This window comes from Penicillium verhagenii (genome assembly GCF_028828195.1).
Source record: "Penicillium verhagenii strain IBT 33310 chromosome Unknown utg000003l_segment0_segment0, whole genome shotgun sequence".
Classification (NCBI taxonomy): Eukaryota; Fungi; Ascomycota; class Eurotiomycetes; order Eurotiales; family Aspergillaceae; genus Penicillium; species Penicillium verhagenii.
The window spans coordinates 4063996-4089820 of record NW_026643167.1 but is presented as its reverse complement, the minus strand read 5'-3'; the positions used below and the strand labels follow the sequence as shown (position 1 = coordinate 4089820).

The 25825-nt window shown below is 46.2% G+C and overlaps 12 protein-coding genes across 12 annotated transcripts, besides 5 other annotated features; 4 read left to right on the top strand and 8 right to left on the bottom strand.

Moving 5' to 3' along the window:
• Positions 1–287: 287 nt before the first annotated feature.
• Positions 288–1605, bottom strand: N7466_002877 (putative aminotransferase; the record flags this gene model as incomplete). Its single annotated transcript, XM_057162275.1, has 3 exons — positions 288–1002; positions 1059–1522; positions 1573–1605. 3 exons carry the CDS (start codon positions 1603–1605, stop codon positions 288–290), a joined length of 1212 nt encoding a protein of 403 aa, XP_057025560.1.
• A 471-nt stretch (positions 1606–2076) lies between these two features.
• N7466_002876 (MCT family MFS transporter) lies at positions 2077–3582 on the bottom strand (the record flags this gene model as incomplete). Its single annotated transcript, XM_057162274.1, has 4 exons — positions 2077–2239; positions 2298–2573; positions 2643–2748; positions 2814–3582. 4 exons carry the CDS (start codon positions 3580–3582, stop codon positions 2077–2079), a joined length of 1314 nt encoding a protein of 437 aa, XP_057025559.1.
• Positions 3583–4501: 919 nt separating this feature from the next.
• N7466_002875 (transcription factor domain-containing protein) lies at positions 4502–5623 on the top strand (the record flags this gene model as incomplete). The annotated part of the gene is made up of 1 exon (XM_057162273.1): positions 4502–5623. The coding sequence occupies one exon, from the start codon at positions 4502–4504 to the stop codon at positions 5621–5623; it is 1122 nt and encodes a 373-aa protein (XP_057025558.1).
• A 1727-nt stretch (positions 5624–7350) lies between these two features.
• Positions 7351–7537: a sequence feature (Protein overlapping with rRNA (N7466_002874, KAJ5939740.1) was converted to a misc_feature.).
• An 85-nt stretch (positions 7538–7622) lies between these two features.
• Positions 7623–7879: a sequence feature (Protein overlapping with rRNA (N7466_002874, KAJ5939740.1) was converted to a misc_feature.).
• Positions 7880–7910: 31 nt separating this feature from the next.
• On the top strand, positions 7911–8864 carry N7466_002873 (uncharacterized protein; the record flags this gene model as incomplete). The annotated part of the gene is made up of 1 exon (XM_057162271.1): positions 7911–8864. The coding sequence occupies one exon, from the start codon at positions 7911–7913 to the stop codon at positions 8862–8864; it is 954 nt and encodes a 317-aa protein (XP_057025556.1).
• A 585-nt stretch (positions 8865–9449) lies between these two features.
• On the bottom strand, positions 9450–11203 carry N7466_002872 (uncharacterized protein; the record flags this gene model as incomplete). Its single annotated transcript, XM_057162270.1, has 8 exons — positions 9450–9797; positions 9850–9923; positions 10145–10340; positions 10397–10451; positions 10503–10767; positions 10820–10937; positions 10995–11112; positions 11160–11203. 8 exons carry the CDS (start codon positions 11201–11203, stop codon positions 9450–9452), a joined length of 1218 nt encoding a protein of 405 aa, XP_057025555.1.
• A 95-nt stretch (positions 11204–11298) lies between these two features.
• On the bottom strand, positions 11299–12327 carry N7466_002871 (uncharacterized protein; the record flags this gene model as incomplete). The annotated part of the gene is made up of 5 exons (XM_057162269.1): positions 11299–11405; positions 11461–11602; positions 11676–11765; positions 11824–12118; positions 12173–12327. The coding sequence occupies 5 exons, from the start codon at positions 12325–12327 to the stop codon at positions 11299–11301; spliced, it is 789 nt and encodes a 262-aa protein (XP_057025554.1).
• Positions 12328–13423: 1096 nt separating this feature from the next.
• N7466_002870 (flavin-containing monooxygenase) lies at positions 13424–15307 on the bottom strand (the record flags this gene model as incomplete). Its single annotated transcript, XM_057162268.1, has 5 exons — positions 13424–13561; positions 13620–14093; positions 14127–14716; positions 14776–15189; positions 15211–15307. The coding sequence occupies 5 exons, from the start codon at positions 15305–15307 to the stop codon at positions 13424–13426; spliced, it is 1713 nt and encodes a 570-aa protein (XP_057025553.1).
• Positions 15308–16512: 1205 nt separating this feature from the next.
• N7466_002869 (alpha/beta hydrolase) lies at positions 16513–17274 on the top strand (the record flags this gene model as incomplete). Its single annotated transcript, XM_057162267.1, has 1 exon — positions 16513–17274. One exon carries the CDS (start codon positions 16513–16515, stop codon positions 17272–17274), a length of 762 nt encoding a protein of 253 aa, XP_057025552.1.
• Positions 17275–17984: 710 nt separating this feature from the next.
• Positions 17985–18063: a sequence feature (Protein overlapping with rRNA (N7466_002868, KAJ5939734.1) was converted to a misc_feature.).
• A 90-nt stretch (positions 18064–18153) lies between these two features.
• Positions 18154–18287: a sequence feature (Protein overlapping with rRNA (N7466_002868, KAJ5939734.1) was converted to a misc_feature.).
• A 28-nt stretch (positions 18288–18315) lies between these two features.
• Positions 18316–18591: a sequence feature (Protein overlapping with rRNA (N7466_002868, KAJ5939734.1) was converted to a misc_feature.).
• A 694-nt stretch (positions 18592–19285) lies between these two features.
• Positions 19286–21219, top strand: N7466_002867 (T6SS phospholipase effector Tle1-like catalytic domain-containing protein; the record flags this gene model as incomplete). The annotated part of the gene is made up of 3 exons (XM_057162265.1): positions 19286–20063; positions 20132–20323; positions 20378–21219. The coding sequence occupies 3 exons, from the start codon at positions 19286–19288 to the stop codon at positions 21217–21219; spliced, it is 1812 nt and encodes a 603-aa protein (XP_057025550.1).
• A 767-nt stretch (positions 21220–21986) lies between these two features.
• On the bottom strand, positions 21987–22344 carry N7466_002866 (uncharacterized protein; the record flags this gene model as incomplete). The annotated part of the gene is made up of 2 exons (XM_057162264.1): positions 21987–22187; positions 22279–22344. The coding sequence occupies 2 exons, from the start codon at positions 22342–22344 to the stop codon at positions 21987–21989; spliced, it is 267 nt and encodes an 88-aa protein (XP_057025549.1).
• A 638-nt stretch (positions 22345–22982) lies between these two features.
• N7466_002865 (uncharacterized protein) lies at positions 22983–23165 on the bottom strand (the record flags this gene model as incomplete). The annotated part of the gene is made up of 1 exon (XM_057162263.1): positions 22983–23165. The coding sequence occupies one exon, from the start codon at positions 23163–23165 to the stop codon at positions 22983–22985; it is 183 nt and encodes a 60-aa protein (XP_057025548.1).
• A 997-nt stretch (positions 23166–24162) lies between these two features.
• On the bottom strand, positions 24163–24472 carry N7466_002864 (uncharacterized protein; the record flags this gene model as incomplete). Its single annotated transcript, XM_057162262.1, has 2 exons — positions 24163–24358; positions 24435–24472. 2 exons carry the CDS (start codon positions 24470–24472, stop codon positions 24163–24165), a joined length of 234 nt encoding a protein of 77 aa, XP_057025547.1.
• Between the last annotated feature and the right edge of the window lie 1353 nt (positions 24473–25825).

Sequence of the window (25825 nt, the reverse complement as noted above, 5' to 3'; positions counted from 1 at the left end):
TGCAGCACGGAACTCCAAGACTATTTAATTTCGGATGTGGGATTTTCCATAGCAGGTGCTTTTAGCATTGTATACAAGTTTGAATTTAACTATCATAACATGAAGTTTGTGTATTTTTGAGTCCACTTAATGTGAAGACAGACAAGACAGATATTTCGCTTGATATTCCCGAAAGCAGAAGGATAGGTGTAAGTTTGACGCTCAACAGCGAGGTTATATAGAGCCAAAAGCGTTTTGGGACAGTCAGCTGCACTTCCAAACGACAATCACTTCAATAATAAGTGCAATCATGCCAATGGTAACTCCGTATATCCGTCAACCATGAAAGCACGAAGGGATTTCAGACCATCAATGATGACTTGATGCTCATTGACATAACCTACCCGAACGAAGCCCTTGAAATCAACTCCGCCTCCAAAGCACTGGCTTCCAGGTACAAACATCACTCCATTGTTCTTCTGCAGACGCTTGCAGAATTCCACATCATCAATGGGGCTTCCACCTTTGTCAGAAAATTTAATAAAGGCAGTCGTGCCTGCTTGAGGGCGAGTCCATTGACATGCCCACTTAAACTCCTCCACAAACTCGCCCAGAACGGCAAGATTCCGTCGAGCCAAATCGATGTTTCGTGCCAGAAGATTATGCACGGTCGGGCTATTAAGAGCAAACGTGGCAATTTGATCATCAACCTGACTTACCGAGATCACGGTGTAATCCCTGGTAGACGCACAGGCTTCAATGATTCCAGGGCTCAACGAAATGATCCAACCAAGTCGGATACCAGCCAAACTAAAAGCCTTAGACATGGAACCTGTCACAATCGTCTTCTCGTATCCAAACGAGAGTACAGATGGTGGATCCTGGCTACCTGCGTCCAAGGAATGAAATAGCGGCCGATACACCTCATCGCTGTGGAGGATGATTCCATGCTCTCGGGCGATATCCACAATTCCTTGCAGGTTTGCACGAGTCAAAACAGCCCCGGTAGGGTTTTGGGGATTGCTAATAGTATTAGGTCAGTATCAAATCGATCTAATGATGACTGAAGCGTTCCGTACTTGATAACGATGTATTTGGTGTTTGGGCGAATCAAAGATCTCAATTCATCAAGATCCAGTCGCCACCCTTCATTCTCTTTGGACCTCCAGAGGCTGACCTCGGCTCCAAATGACTTTGGAATGGAGTATAGCTGCTGGTAGGTGGGATAATGACAGATGACGTGGTCCCCTGGGCCAACATTCGTATAAAGGGCCAAAAAGTTCGCTTGGATTGCTCCGTTCGTAATAAGAACTTGGTCTACGGGCAACTGAGCAGATGCACCGTTGTAGTATAGCCGTGCAATGTTGGTGCGTAAAGCCTTTGATCCCCGGATTGCTCCATAGACCTGCTTTTGCGAAAAGTCCAGGATCTTATCCTCCCGATCTGAGTTACCTGAGAGATCAAGGAGGTCGGTCAGAGAAATTGAGGAGCAGCAGGTCTCAGCCAGGTTAAACTTGGCATCGTTTTCATAGTCATCCATCCACTATCTTATCTGTTAGCATGGAAGAAAGCGATTTTATCGGAAAGCCTTACCCGCTCAACGGCAAATTCGTCGATTTTGACCATTTTGAAGATAAACAGGGAAAAAGTGAACCAAGGAGAGATCAATAAAAAGATTGTGAAAGGATTCTTGAAAAGATTCTTGGAAAGAAAAGAACAGGAAACGGACTTCTTAAATTGTAATTCAATCGATCAGATGAGGAACCCCGTTCCGAGACGCTGATTGGTCGAATCGCATACGTATCCTAATCGGGAATCGGGATAGCTCCACTAGAATCTCCATTTCTTACTTCCAGTAAACCCACCTTTTCCTTTTCCTTTTCCTTTTCCTTTTTCTCTCGCTCTCGAGGACAACGTCTGCTTCTTCCGACTCGAAAGTACGTTGGTTTGATTACCAATACTTGGCCTAAGTCTCTGTTGAAATCTTACCTAATTCCTTCTTTATCATTTCCTTTGGAATGTCTTTGATCATCAAATTCGGTTCTATTCTGCTTTTTAATTCTGAAGAGAGAGAAACCTCGCTGATTAATGGCCTAGTCACACTTTAACTTGCCACTTCCACCGATAGCCTAAGCATGCCCAACGGGCAACGAGAAAGCTCGTGAAGGAAACCCCGAGCAAACCACCGATAAATGCGACCAAGCGAGTTGGACCGGCCACCTGGAGCAGCTGCCCACCGATGGGAATTCCAATCAGGGTCCTTATCCAAAAATCTCAGCATATAAGGTCAAAAAACCAGTTAGGAAACCAAGACTTACCCGAAACTTGCGAATAAATAACATGTTCCATACCATTGCCCGAATTCTTCGGTTTTACAAATCTGGCCGACGCAAACAGGCGTGAGGCTGAGAATGCTTCCGGTTCCAAATCCCAGAAAGCAGACAAAGGGATATAATACACCAATTTGATGCCCAAATGGATACCATAAGATGAAAATGAGCATTGTGGTGATTGCCATCATGGCTGAGATCGTGTTGAAGCGGCCAAGGTGATCAGACGCTGTCCCTGAAAGCCACCGTCCGAATCCTGACCCGCTGGGCTTTCAATCAGTCTCAAGTGCTTGTGAAGATATCGATATTTTTTGCGGAAGTGAGATCACCTACGCGTTGAACACAGCCAATAAATAGAACCCAGTCTGCGAATCAAAGTCCTGAGCCAATGCATATGAGGGTATCAGACCAAGCGACGCGAAGAGAACAATCTCACTGACTTCGTAGCATTAGCCAACTCAACTAGTTAGATGATAGTTGAAAAAGAGGAATGTTAGAACATACAAAAAGCCCCAACTGTGGCCCATATAAATCGGGAGTCCGTAAAGCATCGCAGACTGAAATTTCCTTTCCGTGTCTTGATCGGCAATCTGCTTCGGATGCAGATATTTCCAATACCTAGGAGCACCAAGAAAATGAAACCAAGAATTCTTAGAGCCCATGCCCAGCCAAGCCGCTCAAACGCCGATCTCAAGGTCATAGGAAAGACTACTCCGCCGAGGCTGGAGCCAGCCATTGCAATCCCAGTCGCAGTCCCTCGGCGTTGATGAAACCAATGCGAAAGAACAGCCATGCATGGTGTCGAGACCAACGAGCTGCTAACTCCACTCAGAATACCTAGACACAATAGGAACTGGTAGTACTTCTCACAAGACCCTAACATGAAGATGGACAGGGCGTAGAGCACGGAGCCCACAAGCATAATCCACCGTGGACCATACCGATCAAATAGAGGGCCAACTTGAACACTCAGGAAAAGATTGAGAAACACAAATACCGATGATATCCATCCAATCGTACTCGATGAGTATCCCTGGAGCTGGTGTATCTCCCAGTATGACTGGAGTACTCCTACTGTGCTCATCATACCGAATGTACACATCAGCATCATAAAGGACCCAGCCACAACGATCCATGCTGTGAGGCCACCCTCAGGATACTCGTATGCAATGCTCTCACTGTCACGAGCAGTATGATTGTCATGGACGGGGACAGATATCGGGCTGGGGGTTAACGCCAGCGATATATCACTTGATGTCGCAGTGTACACCATCTTGCAGTGATTCCTATTGATGAGATAAGGTCCGAGGAAATCAGAATTAGAAGCACTGAGTCAGAACAAATATGGAAAAGCCCAGGTTCTTTATGATTTTATTTTTGGACTCGTCCACGAATTGGAGAGTGTATGCATTTCAATGGCCCTAACCCCTTTTAGGACAGGTTGCCGATCCGGCGAATCAAAAGCCAGTGCGGAGTAGGTGTCTCCATAACGCACCCAAAAATGGAACTCACCAGCCAAGAGTCAAGACCATATGGATAAATTGGTTCAAGAGCGACTTTGCTTCTGATTTTTCCGTCATTAGGCTGGTGAATGAAAAAGCGCAGTAAAAATGGAGGAAGAGTGCTGAGCTTAGTCATAACGAGATTGTCCAAAATGCGTGTTAAATATTACGTAAGCTCAGATTTTGGTCACCTCCGACGTGACCGACCTTCTTCGCCTTATTATTGCCCTGCGGATTTAAGATCAAAGATCAACGATTCAATGTTAAGAATTGACAAGTACTCATTTTCCTACAACCCTCACTGCCACTTAATTAATTTCTGAAAGCACGCATTTGCAATTGTGAAAATCAATGTCAAGCAGCGATCAGTTACGAAGGAGACGAGATGGCTGTACAGAGTGTCGAAGGAAAAAAGTCAAAGTAAAGATATTTCCCTACTGGCAATCAATTTCGCCCTGCTAACTCACTCCGAAGTGCGACTTGGGTAAGCCCATATGTTCACGCTGCACACGCTATCCGAAAGGCTGCATATACAAATTGGGTATTATCAGCCAGGGACGAGACAAAAACAGCCCCGAATGTCATAATACCCCATATTCCCAAGGTAACGCTGTCATATCTGCGGACGGTTCTATCGTCCCTTTACAGGAAGTTATCAAAAACACCGGGCACATGGCACACCAACCGCTCATGTATTTGTCTCCATTCTTGTCAACAGCAGAATCTCGTTTTTTAATGCACGTTTTCCGAACCGAAACTGCTACAAGACTTTTCCCAGCAGCTCCACCAGTTTTTCTCCAAAGAATGATAACTGGTGCTCTGGAAAAACCTCATCTTCTATATGCGCTGCTGGCAGCGGCCTGCAGCCACCACAGTCGTCTTGTTCAGCAAGAAACGCACCAGAGATCAATAGTAGCCGGTCTAAAATATACAAATTTGGCAATCTCCAATTTGCGTTGCGCGCTCGCAGACGAGGATGAAATGCTGAAACCCGAAACCGTTACGACGGCAATGACACTGTGCACAAATGATGTCTGTAACGGAAACATGGATATATGGAATGTCCACCTTGATGGAGTCATTCGATTACTTACTGCATTTATGAAGAATCAGAGGGAAACTTCCCGAATCGAACCCTATGCCCAATGCTTGGTGAAGTGGTGCATAAGTATGGATGTTCTGGCGGGATTTTCGGGACTTCACGCTGTTCAAAGCGAACTATTAAACCAAGTACCATCCCAATTTGTTGATGAGATCGACGATATTCTTGGTTATTCCTTGAAGTTGGCTCCACTTCTTGCACAACTGCCACAGTTAGCGAAGCGCCAGGAGCTGCCGTCGACGACTGCAGAGGCAGAGATGCTTGAAGCCAAAATCTCTCATTTAATCGGTGTGACTGTCTCTGAAGCGCAAATAGACAGCATGGGTGACCTTGCTACAGAGCTACAGTATACCCACCTTGCATTTGTGTACTCTGCTTTGCTATACCTCCACCGTCGTGTACAGAGCCTTCCTAGGAACCACATCAAGGTTAGGAAAGACGTCACCAAAATTATCGACTCCATTCAACGGATAGGGCCCTTTTCCTCGGCAAATATTCTTATTCTGTGGCCCATGTTTACTGCCGGTTGCGAAACCGAGATCAATAACGAACGCCAATATATCCAAAATCGGATGAATAATATGCAGTGCTTTGGCATGGGGAATTATACACGAGCTCGAGAATTTTTGTCAAATTTCTGGGCTTCTGAAACAATCATCCCCTGGGAGGTGTATCTTTCGCACATGGGAAAACAGGTGGTGTTGTTTTGATTCGAATTGTTACCGGGTGGCCCATTAGGAGACTCATTATTTGCAGATAGCAAAGGTACTTTATACATCTCAGTGTAGGTCCGAGGTAGCTAGCAATAAGCATCATCATTCAATGTTGCCAAAGCAGCTGCAACAAGCACAGCAGCTCATGCCCTGACCATCATTATCCTTGAAGAAGAGCCAGTGGACACATTGGGGGAAATGACGGCGGTGATATCGATATTGGTGGCAGCGGAGTTATAACTCGATCAGGTGGGATATTAAACATAAGCGACAAATTTAAAAGTCTCGCATATGAAGCATTGTACTCTCGCTTGATAAAAATGAGAAAATAGGATGACGCTTGGTCTAAATGTCGTAAATGCAAGTCTATAATTCTAACCTGAGTTTTATTCCTTTCTATAAACATTGTTTGACCCCTCTTTGGTGGAACCGTCGAGGGCAAATATGTAGAGATTGAATCCCCTTAACGAGAGAAATCAGGACTTGGAATTCAGTCGATGTCAATTTTAGCTTGGAAAAGGTCACGCCATGTCGATCTGCGCATGTCTCAAGTTTTCGAATATTTCGATTGTTTACAATAATGGCTTTAAATAGCGCATCAAGAACAATACCACCAACTTTGCCGACTTTGTCCATGTTGTCAGTTATGGAATCTACCATATACCGGTTAGGGTGAAGCTTCAACTGATTTCTAAATTTCCCCAGGCCGAGACACCCAGGAAAGGTTGTGGCTCTGAGAAGATCACCTGTGCTTTCGCGTTGTAGTCGAAAGCTATCAAGGTTGGTGAAGTGCGCTAAGCAGCCCTCAAGAACCCCCTGAAGAGATTTGAGAGCTTTTTCATGATCTGCCACGGAGCTTTTATAACTCTCGAACCTCATCTCAGTTTCAGAAGCCCCCCAGTTTGTGCGCGACCATGAGTACCCCCCGAAAGGAGACTCTTGAAATGTTGGGTAGTGTTTCATAGTCTTTTGGTCTTCAAACATCACTGGTAAAATGACAAGCTCTTTCACCAAAGTTCTCAGATAATCATCCTGAGCGATCTCTTTCAAACAGCGTAGGCTGTAACTCGTTACCATTATCCATATTGTCCCATAATGGCGGTGATCATAGAAAATTTGGGATTTTTGTAATAATGCCTTGCATGTAAGCCGAAGCGAATTCAAATCGAGCGTCTCGAGATCACTGCAAATCCTTTCTAGCAACTCGACCGGAAGATCCGATAGCGGCATTTTGCGAGGCCGAAAAATGGAATCTCGAGTTGGTGGGAGGGGAAAGGGGGTACAGGGAAAAGGGTGATCTGGGGGAACGGAGAAGAGTCCAAAGTTATCGGGTAGAGGCTATGTTGGTATCTCCGGGTGTCCACACAGACATGGTACATACTCCGCACATGCATGCATGTGGGCCAACTTGATCCTTCAAATGTTGAATCTTGCTATGGGTCAAGGTACTAATTACAGCACTTCGCGTGGTGCAAACTTTAAAAAAGATGTTTTGTACTAGTAAATAATAGATAAACAATAAATGCCTCTCTATTGCAAGCATCTGCCGGATCGACCGGAACTTGAGGTGTCAACTCGAACTTCCAGGTGCCACTGGTACGTCAACGTGTGCTTCTCTATTACAAATGAGTTTATCCTGCGTATATGAATTTAATTTCATAAATGTCTTCTAAGGATCGAAAAGCAATTGAGGTTGTCTTTGGAAGGGAAGAGAGGAACAATCAATGGATGTTGTATTGTGTGCTCTCTCCAGAGAAGGAGAACTAACCCGCCGTCGCGCGACGAGAAATCACCCCTTCATACTGTATTTACACATTATAGTTTATTCCACAGGTAATGCTGGTACATACGACCATAGGGTGTGGAGAACAGGGCTTCCCGTCCGCTCAGCCGTACTTAAGCCACACGCCGGTCAGTTAGTAGTATGGTGGGTGACCACATGCGAATCCTGACTGTTGTATGTTTTTGTTTTTTCTTGTCTTTTTGATTCGTCTAGGAAACTTCTCTTGCCGCCCTAGTCCTCAGGTCCTTCACCTCAATGGCCCGATCAAGACTATTTTGCACTTGAATATCCTGCATAGCCCTGAAGCGCCGATGTGGCCTCCTCCAATGATGTTCGTCAATAATAGGCCCGGGACGGGTGCAACCTTAATCCGAGCTATCCATCCCGTTCACCCCTCTTTCCCCTTTCGGGCCACAAATCCCTATCAATGCACGCATAGCGATAGCAGTCAAACCAGGAAAGAATTATAATATTTCAACATATTGATACGATAACCCAATCATGCCCCTCCAAGACCTCCCATTGGAGATTCTAGTCACCATCCTTCGTCTTGTGGGCAGTGATTCACTCCGAAAGCAGGAAGCCTGCTGTCTACTTGTGTCCAAGTGGTGGTACGGACTTGCAGAATCTATTCTCTTAGAGGACTTAGCTGTGCACGCAAACCAGCTTAATGGAATTCCATCACCGTCTCTCAGCTTATTGAAAAAGTCTTTACGACGACTGAAAATCGATCTTAAGCCTGTATCGGACCAACAGGTTGATAAGCTTGATACTAATTTCAATGATGTGCTCTCCTCCATATTACCATACTGTACTCAGCTGAAAACTTTCACATTACACGCCAATGGCTATTTCAGTGCAGAAAGGCCTCTTGAATCATACACAGACTACCTTAAGGAGTGTTCGTTAGGCCATATTTTGAGAGTCCTTCCATTCTCTATTCTTTCCGATCTCACAATTGATACCAGTGGTTCCAATATTCAGGACAAGGATCATTTTTGCTCCCACATAGCGCTCAAGATACCCTCTCTCCGATCCCTTCAACTGAGGGTGCGCCATATCTGCCCAAGAGTACTTGAATTCGATAAAAGTTCGAAAATCGAGAGCATAATCATCAATCTGAGTCTCAAAGAAGACCATCTACTCAAAGCAGGATTCAGTCGTCATTGCAAGGAGGCGATATCTGCATATGATCTCAATGACAGAATGGTTACGGCTGCTACGGAGATCGCAACTGGTCTTTCGAATATCAGGATGCTGAGGATACTTTGTCATAAGCATCCAGGTTTTGAGATGGTCACCACTGATTGTATCAATGGTTCTCAAATGCTCTTAGCAGATATGGATGATTCCGAGTGGGACTGGAGTGATGATGGGCCATTATATCTCCCCGATGAAGAACCATCTGACCGGGATCTCTTTGATTCTGATGATGAAGATGACCATGTCCTGTAACATTTGAAACAAGTCAAGTGTTATTATTCTCATGATAAGCAACGGAAATCGCGTGCTTGACACCGGCTCCTTTTGTGATATCTCCTTAAATTCAAAAAGGAAGCTGATGAATAGTGAAGTGATCATCTCCAATCCGACATCCAACGATTACTAGTATATACTGCCTTGTATCATATGATTCAGTGCTTCTGGTGCTCATTGGTATGACCGGTGCTCGTAGTTGAAACCCTAAGTTTAAAACGAGCGATATTTTTTATTGAGCCATACCAAAGGCTCATTTTCAATGGGTAAACGCTTTTGTGTTTAATTAATCCATCGGAGTGAATGAATTATTTCTAAGGTCAGCGGCTCGCCAGGTGCCTACCCAGCCTCATTCAAATGTTTCATGAACTGAAACTCTTCATTGGTAATCTGTCTGTGTGAGCCTACATAACTTTAGGCCCGTCAATCCAGGTCATCAATCAATACTTTCAATGTTGGAGACAGAGACCAAAGACAAAGATAAATTTGGGAAAGGATCAGTCAAAAAGCAAGAACAAATTTTTCATCTAGAAACCTCTCAAATTGCTCCAAAAGCCATCTAGTCTAGACTGGCACATCTTCCTGGTCCACAATCGACAAACTCGAGAAACGCAACCACTTCTCGTTACTGACGCTGTAGGGCATCGCGCCAATGGAACTGCCATCTCCCTTCAATGCCAGGGCCATCAGACCTTTTTGCTTTCCGTCAGGCCCGTAGACCATCAAGCTACAGCTGTCACCATTTCGCATCGGGCCCTCTCGCTGTTTATCTCGGAACTCGAACAAAGTCGCCTGATTCTTGGGCCCGGCAGCGAGCAGAGTAACCTCTTCACCCTTGACGGTGATTGTGAAAGCTCGGAGCCAAAGGTCCCGTTTCCGGTTGTAAAGATGATACCGTTTTCTGAATTCGATCTGTCCGGGTCCATTAGAAAGTGGTACTTGTATTAATGGGAGGAAAGCTTACTGCGGGGGCTTGGTTCAGCAGCGTCTCAACTTCAACGTCGAAAACATTGAACAAGCTGGTCTCTTCCAGAGCAACTCCGGGGTATCCGTTGTTGATGATATTCAGGATGGGTTCCGGAAGTGTTGCAGTATTAAATTCGCCACGTATCAGTTTACTCGTTTGGGTCAGAATAGCGACAGCACCGGAGGGAGTTGCCTCTGGTTCTGTCAACGCATCTTCCACCTCCCCCTCTTGAAGGAAAAAAAAAGGTCAGTGACCTTTTCGTTAACATTGGCCGGATACGGAGAGAACTTACTGATTTTCCAGGCATGATGCAGTGACAGATACTCAGGCTTCTTGGCGTCCCGTCTCTGGTAATCTTGAAGGCTGATACGGAAGCTAACAATCTCCTTCTTCCTTGTAACCTCCGCAATGCGCTGGAATTTATCTGGGATATCCTCGTAGCCAGGAATCTGGCCGATGAATTCACCGAGCGGGGTAACATCCTCTTGCTGTAATCTGTTATCAGAGCGAGTATAGGTATAGTGAGGGGGGGAATCGATATTACCTTGATAACTCTCCAATTCTGAGGCGGGGCAACGGTCGGACACCATGCAGGCGGGCTTCGCAGTAAATTTAGCTTATGTGGGAGGAGATTCAAAACAGTAACTTACTTGTTACACAGCAACGTGTCTCCGCCTTGGGCCTGCCATGAAATAGCGCTCTGCATGCTTCGGTTGGATTTGGAGCTCTGGGATTTGGACTGGTCCTCTTGGCCATAATTGGCGCTTCCAGACACATAGGTGGAAGAGAAGGATGCGGCAGCGGCAATCTTCATGGCCGTGGCAGCCTCTTCTTCGGTACTTGAACCAAGGGCGGAGAACTTTTCGGATGAGAATAACCTGCCTCCTAGCTCAATCCGGGTGGCAAAGAAGTGACCTGGTTCTGATTAGCTTTGCGCATGGTGAGTGCCCATTACTTCAGAACCTACCGTATTTATGATGGAAAGCGATCAGGGACGCCGCATCCTTGACATCCGCCATGTCCTCCGCGCATTCTTTCGACAGGTCAACGCCAAATTGATCCAAATACAGAACAACGCGAGGGAACTAGTCAAGGTATTCATGAGCTGCTTGGTACCGAATAAATAGACCTGCAAAACTTACGTTGTAAGTGATGTTCATGGTACTAGTGTCAGAAGTGCTTTGCGTGCTCAGAGCATTGCTCTCACTCTGGGAGAAGCCAGCACTGACAGCAGCATTAAAGCCGAATGCTCCACCTTCCCTGTTAAGTAATTAGATGGTGCCCAGCAAGGTTCGAGAACGACCTACAAGGAAGCTTCAGCCTCAATTGAAGAGAATGAGCTGCGTGCCATGGCTGACGATACGGAAGACTTGGTTTCAAAAGCATCCACATAGGAATCGTCCCCGACAGTGTACCGAGGAATATGGAACTCTTGCTGAAGTAATGTTAGCACTTTCCCACCGTTATATCATAATTTCGGGAACAAACTTCGACCTTGACATCCGCGTTGGGGATTTCATGCAGAGCGAACTTTCTGGGCTTTAACACAAAGGCTAAAAAGTAGTTAGAAAACTATTGTTATCACCAGAAAAGATTTAGCTAACTCACCGCTGTAGGGAGCACGCTCAATTCTGCGAAACTTGACCTTCTTTGTTCCATCGGTAAGTCGCCCCAGGTTCGAAAAGACAAGCCGGTGGGCACTCAAAAGGTTGTTGTTGCGAATGACAGAGTTCCAATCTTTCTCGGACAGCTCGGCTGGGTTTCTGAGGTTGGATCTGGTCAGTGGTTGGTTACTTGAAAAATCGCATTTGAATCTCTTACACAGTTGTCTCATTGCCCTCGGCCACCCAGTCTGCGCGATCGAAGGAGCTAGCTAGCTGTTCGATTGACGCTTTGAGAAGTTCGGGCTTGTCCTGCATGCATTGTCAATTTCTGTATGAATATAACGTGAGGATCTCGTGATAATAGTACACTCAGCTTCAGGTTCAGCTCTTTCTTGATGAGCTCCTTCGCCTCTGCTTTCCGATCGGTGCTTTTCTTGTCCGTAGACTTGATGTAAACGTTGTGAACAGTGACTGTAGATGACTTTTCTGTCTTCTCCTTCTTCTCCGTTTTGTTGATTTTTTCCGACTTCTCTGATTCCTCTGTTTCCTCCGCATCTTGCTTTTCTTCCTCCGTATCATCGGAGAGAATGTCCAAGTAGTCTACAAATGAAGTAGAATCATTGACCTTGGCACCAGTCGCACTGCAGAATGCAGACCCCGCTCTAGATAGCCATTAGCTCGTCGTGTTCACCTCTCAGGTAATGAATATAACACACCTGCTGGCGTCGAGGCCTCCATTGTCGATCAGGGCCGTTCGTACGTCTCCGAGTGTTTTTTTGGAGATGTCGAAGTCTTTCAAAGGGACGCAGTTGGTCTTCTTGGCTTTACCCTCACTGCCATCAAAGAGGTTGACATCTATACGGACAGCCATGTTTAGATTTTCGACGGGTGGATACTTGCAGGTGCAGGTAGAGCAAAACAAGAGACACGCGTCGATTCTTCTCAGTCGCGTTCACGAGAAATCTAGCTGCACATGTGTTTATGTATAGTCACCCCTGAGCCTAACCCCACTGCCTGGTAAGTTCAACACCCCTCATCTCGGCTCCGGTCAGCTCGCTATGGCTCCACTTCATCGGCACGTACGAACTACTCCGAACAAATTAACACCTGGCTGCACTGCAGAATTCGCCGACAGATCGCAGATCGGACCGCTGCAGGGTGACTGTGGGTCCACTATCGGACTATGTTGCTGGTGATTGGTGAGAAGCGTGGATGACCATCGCCTATCTCGATTCTCGGCGATGGATGCAGCGCCTCCTCACACCGCCAAATTTGGGACTCCATACTTGGTGGTCGTGCGAGATTTAGATCTCGCAAAGAACCATCAATATTTAGATATGGCTATTGTTTTTGTTGGAAACGATACTGATATTCCTGTTCCATATACCACACTCTAGAGGCGGATTTGGGAAAGTAAGAAAAAATACCACAGCACCGTGGTTTGAAGCAGCGGCAGTAAAGGAACAGATCGGAACGGATCTACAAGGGAATTCCCGTATAGGGGAGAGGCTTGCGGAATTTGACAAGTGCCCAGCTGGCAAGAAAAATTGAATTAAAGTATTTATTGAAGATCAAGAAAATGAATGAATCAGAAGGTAAAAAGACAAAAAAAGAAAAGCTTAAAATAACACTGGTCACCTAGTGCCCAAGAGTCTCCGCGGGCCGCGTGCAGTCAGCTTCTTTCAAATCAGTCAAATGAAATAACAAGTAAAGCCAAGATGTAATGTATGAGTTGACATAGCGTATATTCCATCTTTCCTTTCACTTCTCTACAAATCTTGCTCAATACAAAATCCTTGACATTTTCAAATGGTAACACGTCAACTTGAGGCCCTCCGGCTTGATCGTACTATCGTACTGTGCCATGAGCTTCCAAGGTTCAGAGTGGAAAAAACGTGACATGATGAACTCTGTTCTCCATACTACATTTGACCTGTGAACTGACACCATGACCAACAGTTCCCATTCTACTCCGGTGACTCGTAACCACGCAGCGCCCGCTCAACAGCAGCGATTTGCAAAGCCAGCACAGGAGCGAATTGTCTTGACCATACAAAATTGCCCGCCATGAACCAGAAGCCTGGAACACCGGTCGGCCTCCACACCTAGAAGCGATGTCAGTCATTCGGAATTTGGAAATTCTCTAATGAATACCGAACTTACACCTTTCCGCTCTTGGCTATCGTCGAGGCTGGCCACATCTCCTACCTTATCCATAAACTCCTTTGCCACGATTTGCTCAATCATCTTATCGGCACCATGGACACCCGTTGCCAGAATGACAATATCGGATTGGATCTTGGTACCATCGCCAAGGATGATTCCCTCCGCGTCAAATCCTTGGACCCCTTGTTCACATCTCTGGACCTTGATCCGACCGTCGATGATCATTTGGGATGCTCCTTGGTCAAAGTAGAAATGACCTCCGTTGACCAGAAGATAGTCGAGCAAATTCTCTCCTTCGTCTCTTTTCACGGCCAATCCTGCCTTTTCCAGTCCGTCCAACATGGCTTTGTCATTTGCCGTAATCATCTGGGTCATTCCCAGACCCAGAGTGCGAACTACAGCAGTCGGCAAAGAGTTTGCCAAAAGGTCAGCATCTTCGGTGCTTACTCCTGGAGTGTTCCACAGTGATGTCTGAAACTTTTCCATTTAGTCAAGAGAAGTTACGAACATGGACGAACGTTGCACCATCGTGACAGTGCCAACTCCATGATTAACGAAGTCCTGGGCAACGTCATGCGCGGAGGTTCCAGCACCGATGATAGTGACCTTTTTATTTTGCAAGTCTGGGATAGAAGTTGCGGTTTTGTGGGTCAAAGTATGGTAGATCTGCCCCTTGAATAACTTCTCGCCGGGGAGGTCCGGGCGAATTGGAATATCAGAAAATACTCCCGTAGCTAGCACAACATGTTTAGGATTGATTTTTTCCACACTGCCATTGGTCTGCAATTCGACTGACCACTGCTGTGTGGACTCATTATACTCAATATTCCTCGCGAGTGTTTCGTATCTGACTTTGAGATCCAGGGTCTGCTGATAGTGCTCCATCCATTTCAGAATATCTTCTTTGTCAAGATAGCGAGGCGAGTCACTCGTATATTTCAAAAACGGATAGTGGCCCGTTTCAGTCGGTGTGTGCAGTTTTATTGTGTCATATCTGGTTCGCCATGCATCTCCAACTCGAGAAGCTTTATCCACGATGAGATATTTGAGACCAAGTTCTTGCAGATGAGCCGCAAGGTAAAGTCCCGAATGTCCTAAAAGTCAATTGTGAGTTGTTTGTTTGCTCAAAATGAATTGGGTATGGTCCGTTTACCTGCGCCTACAATCAAAACTTGCATGGAGTCAAGCGAAGCACGGGGTTGAGTCTCTGCTTCCTGCTCCTTCAGATGTTCAAGTGTGGTGAAAATAGTCCATGCCTTCCATTGGTCGGGCCCAATACTGGCTAGCCTCAGAACTCCTCTCCCCACACCGACATCGGTTTCGAAGCTAAACCCGGATTGAATGAACTGCATTGGCCCTAAATTGGCCAGCTGTGACATCATTGCACCTGGCTGGTTGGCCTTGGGATTCCTGAATCCGGTTTTGGAGCTACTCAGATATTCGGATATGGTCTCGGCCCCGTTGTGACACGCGATATCCCATGAGAAAGAGATAAAGTCTCTGCACCATGACTCCTTTTCAAGAAAATGGTCATTGATGTCATCTGCCTGGCGCTTGGCCAAACTATCTGTGAAGGAGGACAGTCAACCGGCGACAACTTTAGCAGCATCGAGCTGTTCTGGGTTGACAGATGGGTGGAGGGTGAGGACAGGAAGGGCCGCGCAGGGTGGGAAATCTTCAGACATGATCATTTAGTTGAATCGTGGCTCAGAATTTCTATTTTAGAGCCCTCACAAATTTGGTCTTGGTTGGTGACAATAATTTATGGCGTATTTGTATATCGAGGTGGAACAAAAGTGTGAAGCAAAGCGCAAATACAATCGGAAATACCTTTCTTTTAAATGTGCCGACTCTCAAGTGCTTTATTTAGTCAGACACAATTTCAACTAGTTAGTTGACTCGTTATTAATGTGACGAGGGGAAGTTTTTTGGCCCCCATAGAGACTTACAAGGTTGATATCCGGTTTGAATCTTGATGCATACGTCTATATTCCATATTTTAGGAAACGGGCCCATGAGCTGTATTCAAAATATTAATCTAAGAAATACATGTACGGATCACAGAATACTCTGTCCTAATTCCTTGATTCTCACGACAGTTGACGTCACATTAATAGGCTTCAAATGTTGTAAGCTAAGTGCTAAGTAGGATGCTAAATGTGTAATTATGAGGGGTAAGTATAGGCCGGTAAGAAAGGAATACAAGTATAAGGTGGATCAAGCACTTAAGGCGGAGCAAAGTGTTGCATGTGTACAGTTAATGGGGATACGATCGGCGATCGGCCCCTCTGAGCCTCAGTCTAGGCTGCGTCAGCTTACATGTTATTCCGAACATGCACAATTGATGAGAAGTACCCCGTCAAAGGAGATAACAGAAAAACATAAAAATGCAAAAACATACAACAGTCAGGATTCGCATGTGGTCACCCACCATACTACTAGCTGACCGGCGTGTGGCTTAAGTACGGCTGAGCGGACGGGAAGCCCTGTTTTCCACACCCTATGGTCGTATGTACTGGAAATTCACTTATAGTACATAATATAGTGTTTTTCACACTGTATCTTTAAGCACCGTAATTCATATATGGTCAAGTCGCATATTAATTCCTATTTATGACTTATAATGTATAGGAATTCAGTACGTAACGAGTCATTGTAAATTACTGTAGACCTCCATCGAATGTTCGAGATGGAGCTTTCAAACATTTGTGGGAAGCGGGGTATGCACGTGTATGCACGCCGCTTAAGTACATACATAAGCCACGCCCACTGTTTACATACATATTCCGCTACTCAAGTGCTGTTCGACAAGGCACATTTACTCCAACTTTGAATCTTGAATAAGAATTGCAATTTTTACAAATCTGTTTGTATACTTATACTCTTCCATATGTCTTCAACTACCAAACCGACCATCATTCTCGTGCATGGCGCATGGCATGGCTCGTGGTGCTGGACATTCCAGATCCCCGCGCTCGAGGCCCTCGGCTATGCTGTGGAGACCGTCGACCTACCATGCGTTAGTGGGTTAGCAGGTACGACGCAACTCGACGACGCAGCTCACGTACGGTCGGTTGTGGAATCGCAGATATCTATGGGGAAGCGCGTTGTTGTCCTAGCACATTCCTACGGAGGGCCAATTGCGAGCGCTGCTATTACGGGGCTTTCTGGAAAGGGAGTGCTGGGAATGATCGCTCTGTGTGCCTACGTCTTTCCTGGAGGTATGGACCAAGGTGCGGTCATTCGCGACCTTGGTGGTTTACCATATGTGACATGGGACGTGCCGAGTGAAGGTCTTTTCCTCGCCAAAGATCCGCGCAGTCTCTTTTATACCCCAGACGTGTCTGAAGATCGCATCGATTGGGCAGTCCGGCAGCTTCACCCTCAGAGCATGGCCGCCAACCTGGGCATTGTGCCTCCCCAAGCCTGGCAGGATGACTCTTATACTGGGAGATTGGGCTATATTAGGTGTACGGCCGATGTGGTCATTCCGATCGCAATGCAGGACAGCATGGTGACGGGTGCAGGTGGGAAGGAAAAATGGGTGATCCGAACTCTCGAAGGATCCGGCCATAGCCCCTTCCTTTCGCGGCCACATGAGGTAGCCGCTACACTTCACGATATCGTTAATGAGTTTGATGCCAAGCTCTGAGATAGGCATGGGTTTATGAGTTCATACAAAGATTCCGAATTTTGTTAAGCGGATGACCACGCAGTAATCCTAGCGTCAATTGATCACGATATGTCTACAGCCGTTCGATTCGAAGCAAGGAGGGTGAGGGATGGTCGTCTTTGAACTAAAACTAGCGAGTTCGTATAGAAATTCTCAAATGAATTCACCGCCTGTAGCCTCCTTGGCTATTTAGAAGGAAGATATTCTATGACTGCATCATGTCGCGGATAAAGCGCAACAATTAGTCATGATGGTATATCAAGCAAATCTACCGCCTAGAAGTACAATCCACGACCAGAGGGGCCCTCCGTGCCGAGGCAAGTAAGAAAGCAATAAAATTGCTGTAAGGTCCTACATCCGAGAAAAACACATACAGGAGAGAAAAGGAGAAAGAAAGAAAACAGGAAAGAAAAATCAACCTTAAGTACTTTAAGGTTGACGACAGAAACTAGAAACTAATGGGAAAAACCTTCCTGTTTTGCAGCGGACAAAGACTGCCAACTCGTGACACCCGCCGTATGGATTTCTCACATAGGTTACAGTATTTCACGTCCTCCTCGGCGTTTTTTTTATTAAAAAAAATCATCATTCTCAGTAAGAATTCATATACGACTTGACCATACACTACGTAGTACAGATTTCGGTGATTTAGGATACAGTATAAGAAACACTATATGAGCAATTCTTAGTGGTATTCTGGTACATACGACCATAGGGTGTGGAGAACAGGGCTTCCCGTCCGCTCAGCCGTACTTAAGCCACACGCCGGTCAGTTAGTAGTATGGTGGGTGACCACATGCGAATCCTGACTGTTGTATGTTTTTGCTTTTCTTTTTCTTGTTGTTTTTGCTCATCCAGCTTCCAGCCCATCCATGTACAACCATAGTATGGCCACTTTGACTACGGAAAGGGGGCGCTCCTCCTACCAGTTGTCGCTGACGTGGGGAATGAAAGAAACATTCTTCGTCTTCAGAAGTGATCTGATTTCTCTTGTACGTGCTTTTGGACCCCGACGACAAGGACAGTAATGGCGATGCTCCTCTTCATATGTCAGCTCGGTGTGATTTTCCCAACAGGGTCCGTCTACTAAGGCTAGACAGCCAGGCGGACTTCAATACCAGAAATAATAAAGGGAATACTCCTTTGCATGAGGCAGTTGATCTCGAGATCGTCATCACTGTTATGGAGACTATCATTGAACTACGCAAGGCCGGGACTGATATCCATTTGGTGAATAACGATGGCCAGGCTGTTTGGGATCTATCACCGAAAGGCTCAAAAGATCCCGACTTTTAGCGCCTGCAAGATTCTCTATCGTGTGAGTTGGTAGAAGATGAACTTGGAACCGAGTCTGACGATGACTTGGATGGATTTGATCATGAAATCCGGTTTTGAGAATCAGGAATTCCGAGTCCTTATTCTATTTTAAATCCCCTTGCCGACGCGATTGTTTACCACTCAGCTTATGATGAGCAGAAAAGTGATACGTCGAGCTATCGATACGCCTTCCTCGCTTGTTTTGTCAGGATTCTGCAGACCAAAGGACCAAAATATCCACGTGGAACATATCCGTATGAAGAAAATATTTTTTTGATGCCGAGGAGGTCGTGGTTCTATTGGCTCAAAAACCGCTGGTGGAACATTTGAAGCTGAAGAACGCCACGCTATGCCCAAACTGGCTTAGTGTCGGGTATCCCCGGTTGACCCAGACAAATGGCCTGGAGTCTAGCCATGATAGCTTCATTGACGTGAAGTACAGATTTGGGAATTTAAACCGAGAACTCGCCGCTGAGCTTCAGAAAAGGGGTACATGATGATAGTCAAGAGCGGACATAAGTAGAGGTTCTTGAGTGCTGACTCGATATGGTTTTTCTCTTCTCCCTATCGAAGCTGGCATATAATAACCACTTTAGTTACTTGCACCCAGTCTTGTTCCTCAGATATCAGCTTTCCCCCGCATAGGGTCTTCATTCTATTCAATTTTGTTGCAATGTCCTACAAGAAGCCTTCTACGAGCTCTACCGGTGGCGAGGAGAACGACCTGGGAATCAAGAAGCGCCATGTCCTGGACAAGGATCGCCAGTCCCAAAAGCGCATCATCATCTGCTGTGATGGTACCTGGCAATCTGCAGTCTCAGGAGAGAATAACGTCCCCTCCAATATCACGCGCCTTTGTCGCGCCATCAACCCCGTTGGAAGTGATGCCAGCGGAGAAGTTTGGGAGCAAATTGTCTGGTATGATTCCGGAGTGGGCACCACTTCGCTTCCACTCAGTACCACCTATGAAGGTGCCACAGGACAAGGTCTAGAGGGTAATGTTATCGAGGCGTACAACTTTTGCGTGCTCAACTATACCCCTGGTGATCAAATCATGGTATTCGGCTTTTCTCGGGGCGCCTACACTGCTCGCACCATCGCCGGTGTTATCACCGACATTGGAATCTGCAAGAAGACGGATCTGAACAGATTCCCTGATTTGTGGAAGCAGTATAAGACCTTTAAACACGAGAAGACGAACAAAGGCAAACGATTTTTCCGCAGCAAGGCTTGGTTCGAGTGGATGTGGGAGCAGACCGAGACCCAAGGCCGCGTTGTGCGAGACATGAAGTCTATCGAAGCCGATTGGGCCCAGCCCAATTCGCGGACAGTGGAGGTGGTTGGTGTTTATGACACGGTTGGTGCTATAGGTATGCCGGAAGTGTTTGGGCAAACAGTGCCTATGATTGTGAAAAGGGAAAATGAGTGGCACAATGTGGGGCTTTCGACGCGTGAGTCAAGTTTTCAAAATCTTCTGGCGTTCGATGTACATTCCATGACTGAAATTATCACCATTCAGACATTAAGCACGCTTTCCAAGCTCTGGCTTTTAATGAAAGGCGCAAGGCGTTTAAACCCAGTCTGTTTTATATTCCTCCCAAGCCGAACAACGCAGGGAAGACACAGGCAGATGATAAGGATGCAGTGGGAGGTGCAAGGAAAGCCTATAGTGATCTCAGTGAGATCACAAAAAGCCCCAGCCCGGCGGAAGGTAAGAATTAAAACACTCCAATCAGCGTGGTATCTCAACTGATCTTTCATGAAGTCAAGGACGCCGGCTCAAGATTGAACGACGCTCTTCGACGTCGCATGAATCACGAAAACAAAATGAAGGACCCGACGAAGCTACTACAAGTTTGGTTCCCAGGTTATCATATCCACATCGGTGGAGGGTCATCGGACACTATGCAGAACAAGGACAACATGGAGGAGATGTCTAACATCGCCTACGCCTGGATGCTTGATCAAGTGAAGAAGCACTTGTCTCTGAACGAGGAGCACATTATGCAGGAGTACACGGACCGCGAAAATAACTTTAAACTTCAGAATCGAAAGTTCAAGGACTGGAAAAAAAATCCAGAGTCATGGAAAGATTGGGCTTGGCGCAGATCATCGCAGGTCGTCTCAGCCGTTACCCATCCTTTGACCCCTGGCCCGGTCCCTCTTTTTACCGAAGAGCGCTTCTATGACTGGGGAACGGGCAAGATGGAAGACAGCTATAGCGAGATGTACCGAATTAACGGACAGCATGTTCGCACTCCAGGTCTATACGCTTTCAATGAAAAAGGCGAGTCGCTCGGTGACACTTGCGAGTATATCCACCCCGTTGGGCAATACCGAGCCGAGCAGGCGGGCAAGGCGACGATCAATATTGGGCCTCTCGGGCCTATTTTCAGTCGCAAGTTGGCACCTCAAGATAAAAACAAGAAGAAGGAGGATCAAGAGCCTCGCTACGTGTGGGATTTGACATACCCTCCGGACCCAAAGCTTCCAAGTGATGTCAGACTCAAGGAATGGCCCCTTGGTGGACCGGACTGCTACGAGCGAAAAGCCATTATTGGACCACGAGCACAGAAATGGGTTAAAAGCCTGGACAACATGAAATAGCTGAGTATTGACTACAAGCCACATCGTGATACCGCCACCGAGTTGCTTTCTACGCCTACTAGTTATTCAATGTTGTCTCAATCGTCCGGGTCTGCTGTTTCTGAGCTTTTTGACCATTGCCTTCTTGATACCTTGTTCCCATTTCTAAATATTATGTACTTGGCACTTTATTCATCAATGAAATCGTTTAATTATGGAGTTTGACACAAAGATAACCCATTTTTGATAAAAGTACAAACAATATACCAGTTCTCCTAAGCCTGTCTCCAGCTACACCGTCATCACTTAATGTTAAAAATCGTCATCTGTCTTGGTTAGTAAACGCAGTCTTACATGTGCCTACTCATAGAATGGGAGATTCTCCTGCACAGCAAGAGGCTTCGTGAGCCTATCCGCTGCCATAGACGCTGTCTGTCGTATGATGACGTTACATACTAGGCTTTGATATTCTCTAACTATGACACTCTTCCCGAAAACCAACCCGGGACGTGTAACTAAAACATGTCTATCGATAGTATTTCATACCAGAAACAGATATGTCAAGCGCGGCAATTCTACAATGACTGCAAGGAATGAAATGAATTTCAATGGGAAAAGGGTGCACAGGATGAGAATCTTAACGCTGGAGGGGAAAGAAGGAAAGAAGGGATGAAGGAAAAGTGTGGGGAAGGCCGGGGTATTAAGGGCCTTGCACAAGTCGCGGGGAAGTGGAGTGAGACGTGGGAACACCGTATGTCCGGTCCATCTGCGGGTTCGTCTGTCGCTGCTTAGTCTTCCTTGCCAGATTCATCAAGACCCTCTTTCTCATCCAGCATGGCTTCGAGCTGACGAATTGTGCGTTCCAGTCTATCGACTTTCTTGGACTGATTCCGGTACACTGATGACAGTTGTATCTGCGTTCCTTCCATTTGCTGAATCTTTGTGGTGAGATGTTCCATCTGACCCGGAGGTTTTACGGTTTTCGCCTCCTGTGAAATTTAGACAATAGACAGGAGTGGTCTATTTGACGACAATAATCAGCATTGGATATTTCATACCCATTGAGAGATCTGCGCTTACCAGTTTTTCCATTGCAACAAAAACATGCATGAAGTAGTTTTCCTTGTACAACCTCAGAAATTCCATCGTTGGTTATGTAGACCATTTCGCCGGTGCTCTGAAAGTTGCAAGGTTGATTCGACATGAAGCAGCGAAGCTACCGCCAAAAGAGCTAGTATTTTATGGATGGGAAAGGTATCACCACGGGACATCTAGCTCCAGAGGGAACACAGTTATCTTCTCTTTTCGTGCAGCCTTGACTGCAACCGCCTGGCAAGATCTTAGAGACAGGTCCCTGGAGTCATTGGTTCTAGTTCCGGGTCTTTCCCACGAGTGTAGTTGTATTGCAAGAATTGATGCACCCTTGCTGCACTTGAGCCTTCTGAGGGATGCATGTAGCCGCCCTCTTTGATGTCGGCAATCACAATAGATCTGGTTTGTTCGCAATAGCGCATGTCAGTTAAAGAGATTCAAGATATAGGAGCCATATCAATCGATTTCTCAGTAGTTTCACCAATCGACTTACACCCAGAATCGGCATCCAACGCCACTAGGCGCCAACACAAACTTGTCACGTCTCTTCCTGTACAAAAGTGACACAAAATTACCAACTGTCAGATTCTTTCTGACAAAAAGAGAAAAGTCTCTTGAGCCGAGCTTCGTGACTGATCATAGCGGCAATATGTAATAATAAGAGTTCCCATAGTCGATGTAGGGCCGTACATCTACATATTCAACTGAACTGAGTCTCCATTGGGTATCAAAAGGTAGATGGAGGCGTGATTCCCGCTTCGTGTGTCGCCTTCAAAGAAGAACCCAGTGGTATGCACTGTAACTTTGATGGCTTGGACAGGGCATGGGTGGTCGGTAGTGGCAAGAGGCTTTGTAGAAGGCTCGGTGGTAGACATTGTATCTGGTAGGAGGTAAGTCGACCAACGAGAAAACAGTCCGTTTAACGAGATAATCAAGGACGGGGAGAGAAGAGAGAAGGAAGTGAATAAACAAGAAAGGAGAACAATAAAAAGAGAGGGACATCAGCGCGCAGGCGTGGGATACTCACATAGCAGCGAATATCACGAAATACTCAAAAGAAACAGAGTCAAATGAGGGTAAGGAAGGACGAGCAAAAGGATGAAGTGAACGAACGCTGGAAGGGACTCAGGTTAAGCATTTTGATCCTTGACAGATTCCTCATCCCCTCCAGGTATCTTCTTCGTGACTTCGTTGCATGATGGTTTTGAAATTTCAGCGAAATATTCAAGAACAAAGTGTGCAGTAATGTAGGATTGTGTGATGGATGTAGGTGTTGGAAACAAATTCTCCATGGAATTGCTGCCCTGTGAATATTCCATGCATACTATATATAGTCTGCAAAAATTAAAGGGCCTCCACTTGAACACCCAAAACCCTCATTTGGGACTTGTGCATGCTAAAGGTATCGATAGGTGTATAAATTAAACCACATATTATCTACTGGATCATAATACGCCCTTTCCACTACCTAAGGGAAATCCATCCGCACGGAAGGAGTCTATACAATGATAACCAAGGGTGGGAAAAGAAGAGAGAAGTCACCACGCAAGCATACGATTCCTCACCCCCAGGCCTCGGCTGCATCACTCCAGTTCATAATCAATCAAGTCAAGCCCTCTACTACGCGCGAACCTGTGTTTTTTGCAGCACCTGATTGGCTGAGAGGCCCAAAGTGGGTCCAAAGAAAATGCCACAGCTGGGGTCTCTGATTGACACCAGTCGCCGCGCGCACGCGCGGCGACAACACTTGTACATGGTACATGGATACAGGCAGGAGGAGTTGTTTTGATAAAATCTTCGAAGATGAATGGGATGGTCATATGCAAGACCAGTCAGGACGGACTATCGCAGGGCATCGCAGTTAAGTGAGCATCAAAACCCAAAGTTACGCAGATTATCAAGCTTGAATGCCAGCTCCCGCCCCTGAGCCTCAAAGACCAGATACCCAGGCGCACTCTGTTCGATAATGCGCACCCACAGGTCCATATAGCCGTATCCCTCAAAAAGGGATTTGCTGCTCTTTGTTGTGAACTTCAAGAGTTCAATATTGGGAAGGTCTATGTCCAAACTATTCCCATCCAAAAAGAAATTCAGATTAGGACCTTCTGGAAAATGGGGCTAGAATTATGGGGAAGAGGACTTACGGCTCGTTATACTGCGGTGGGCCCCCAATCACCGACATTGCTAGATCCACGACCCGCCAGCACAGCTCCTGATCAAAGGATATTATCTGACCCATATTTCAGGCTCGACGAGTCATTGCGGGTCATCAAGAGAGCATGGAAATCCGCCGAGGCAAGGGACAGCTCGGGGAGGATATTGCTGAGCTCGATAGGCATCGCGAGTTTAAGGAGCTCTGGAATGTGGCGCGATGCGTTGCCCGCCCCTGCCCCAACGAAAGGATGCTGCCCATATCATTCGTCTTAATAGATCTATAGTATAATCGGGAGCTTCACAAGATGGATGTATTTCCGGGGGTGAGTCTGTGAGGCTACAAGTAGCAGACACAGAAGCCTTTTGTTGGGTCGTGGGGCTTGCTGCGAGAGCAATGAAAGCGGGTATTCGAGAGCCGAGGTGCATGCTGGGGCGCAGCTATGTTAAGACTGCAAATCGTAATTAAACTCTGAGTCACAGAAGCGAGAAATACAAGACGCAGAAAGGGGAAGGGGTGGAAATTCCTCATCATTGGCTGTACGGACCTGCAAAACTCCTGACTGGCGGCAGCCTATTGCTTGATTAGGGCCCACTGTTGATGTAGCCTATCTTCTAGGCTTGAGACTGGCTGGTATTCTTCCTGCAATTATATACCTGTTAATACCACAGATGGCTGGCTATACGAGGGCATTCCTGCAGGCTCACCTTCCTTTACAAACAGAAGCCATCCCTTCGCTTCTTCCGGCAGCTCATCTCAGGATAAATCCGTCAGATGAAGGTGGATCTCGGGAATGGCCGCTGGCCAAGACGCGCCTGATGCCGAGTTTGATGCCGAGCGTGTCATTTTGAAACTCAATATGCGTAGGAAGAAAGAGTCAAAGGAAGAAGCCAAAGGGGCAGAGGAATGAGGTGCCTTCCAACTGAATGCGCGTCGAAGTCATGAAATATGTGGATGGAGCCTGGAGGCTTGCCTAGGGCGGCAAGAGAAGTTTCCTAGACGAATCAAAAAGATTAAAAAAAAAAACAAAAACATACAACAGTCAGGATTCGCATGTGGTCACCCACCATACTACTAACTGACCGGCGTGTGGCTTAAGTACGGCTGAGCGGACGGGAAGCCCTGTTCTCCACACCCTATGGTCGTATGTACCAGAAACCACTAAGAGTTGCTCATATAGTGTTTCTCATACTGTATCCTAAATCACCGAAATCTGTACTACGTAGTATATGGTCAAGTCGTGTATGAATTCTTACTTGATGGACCGTGAATTTCACAGCTAGGGTATTTGAATAGATGAAGTCTGAGTATATGTCTCCACTTTATTCCTTATTCCTTTAGCGCTAGATGTTTTTAGATGCTGAGGCGAACTACCTATGATAT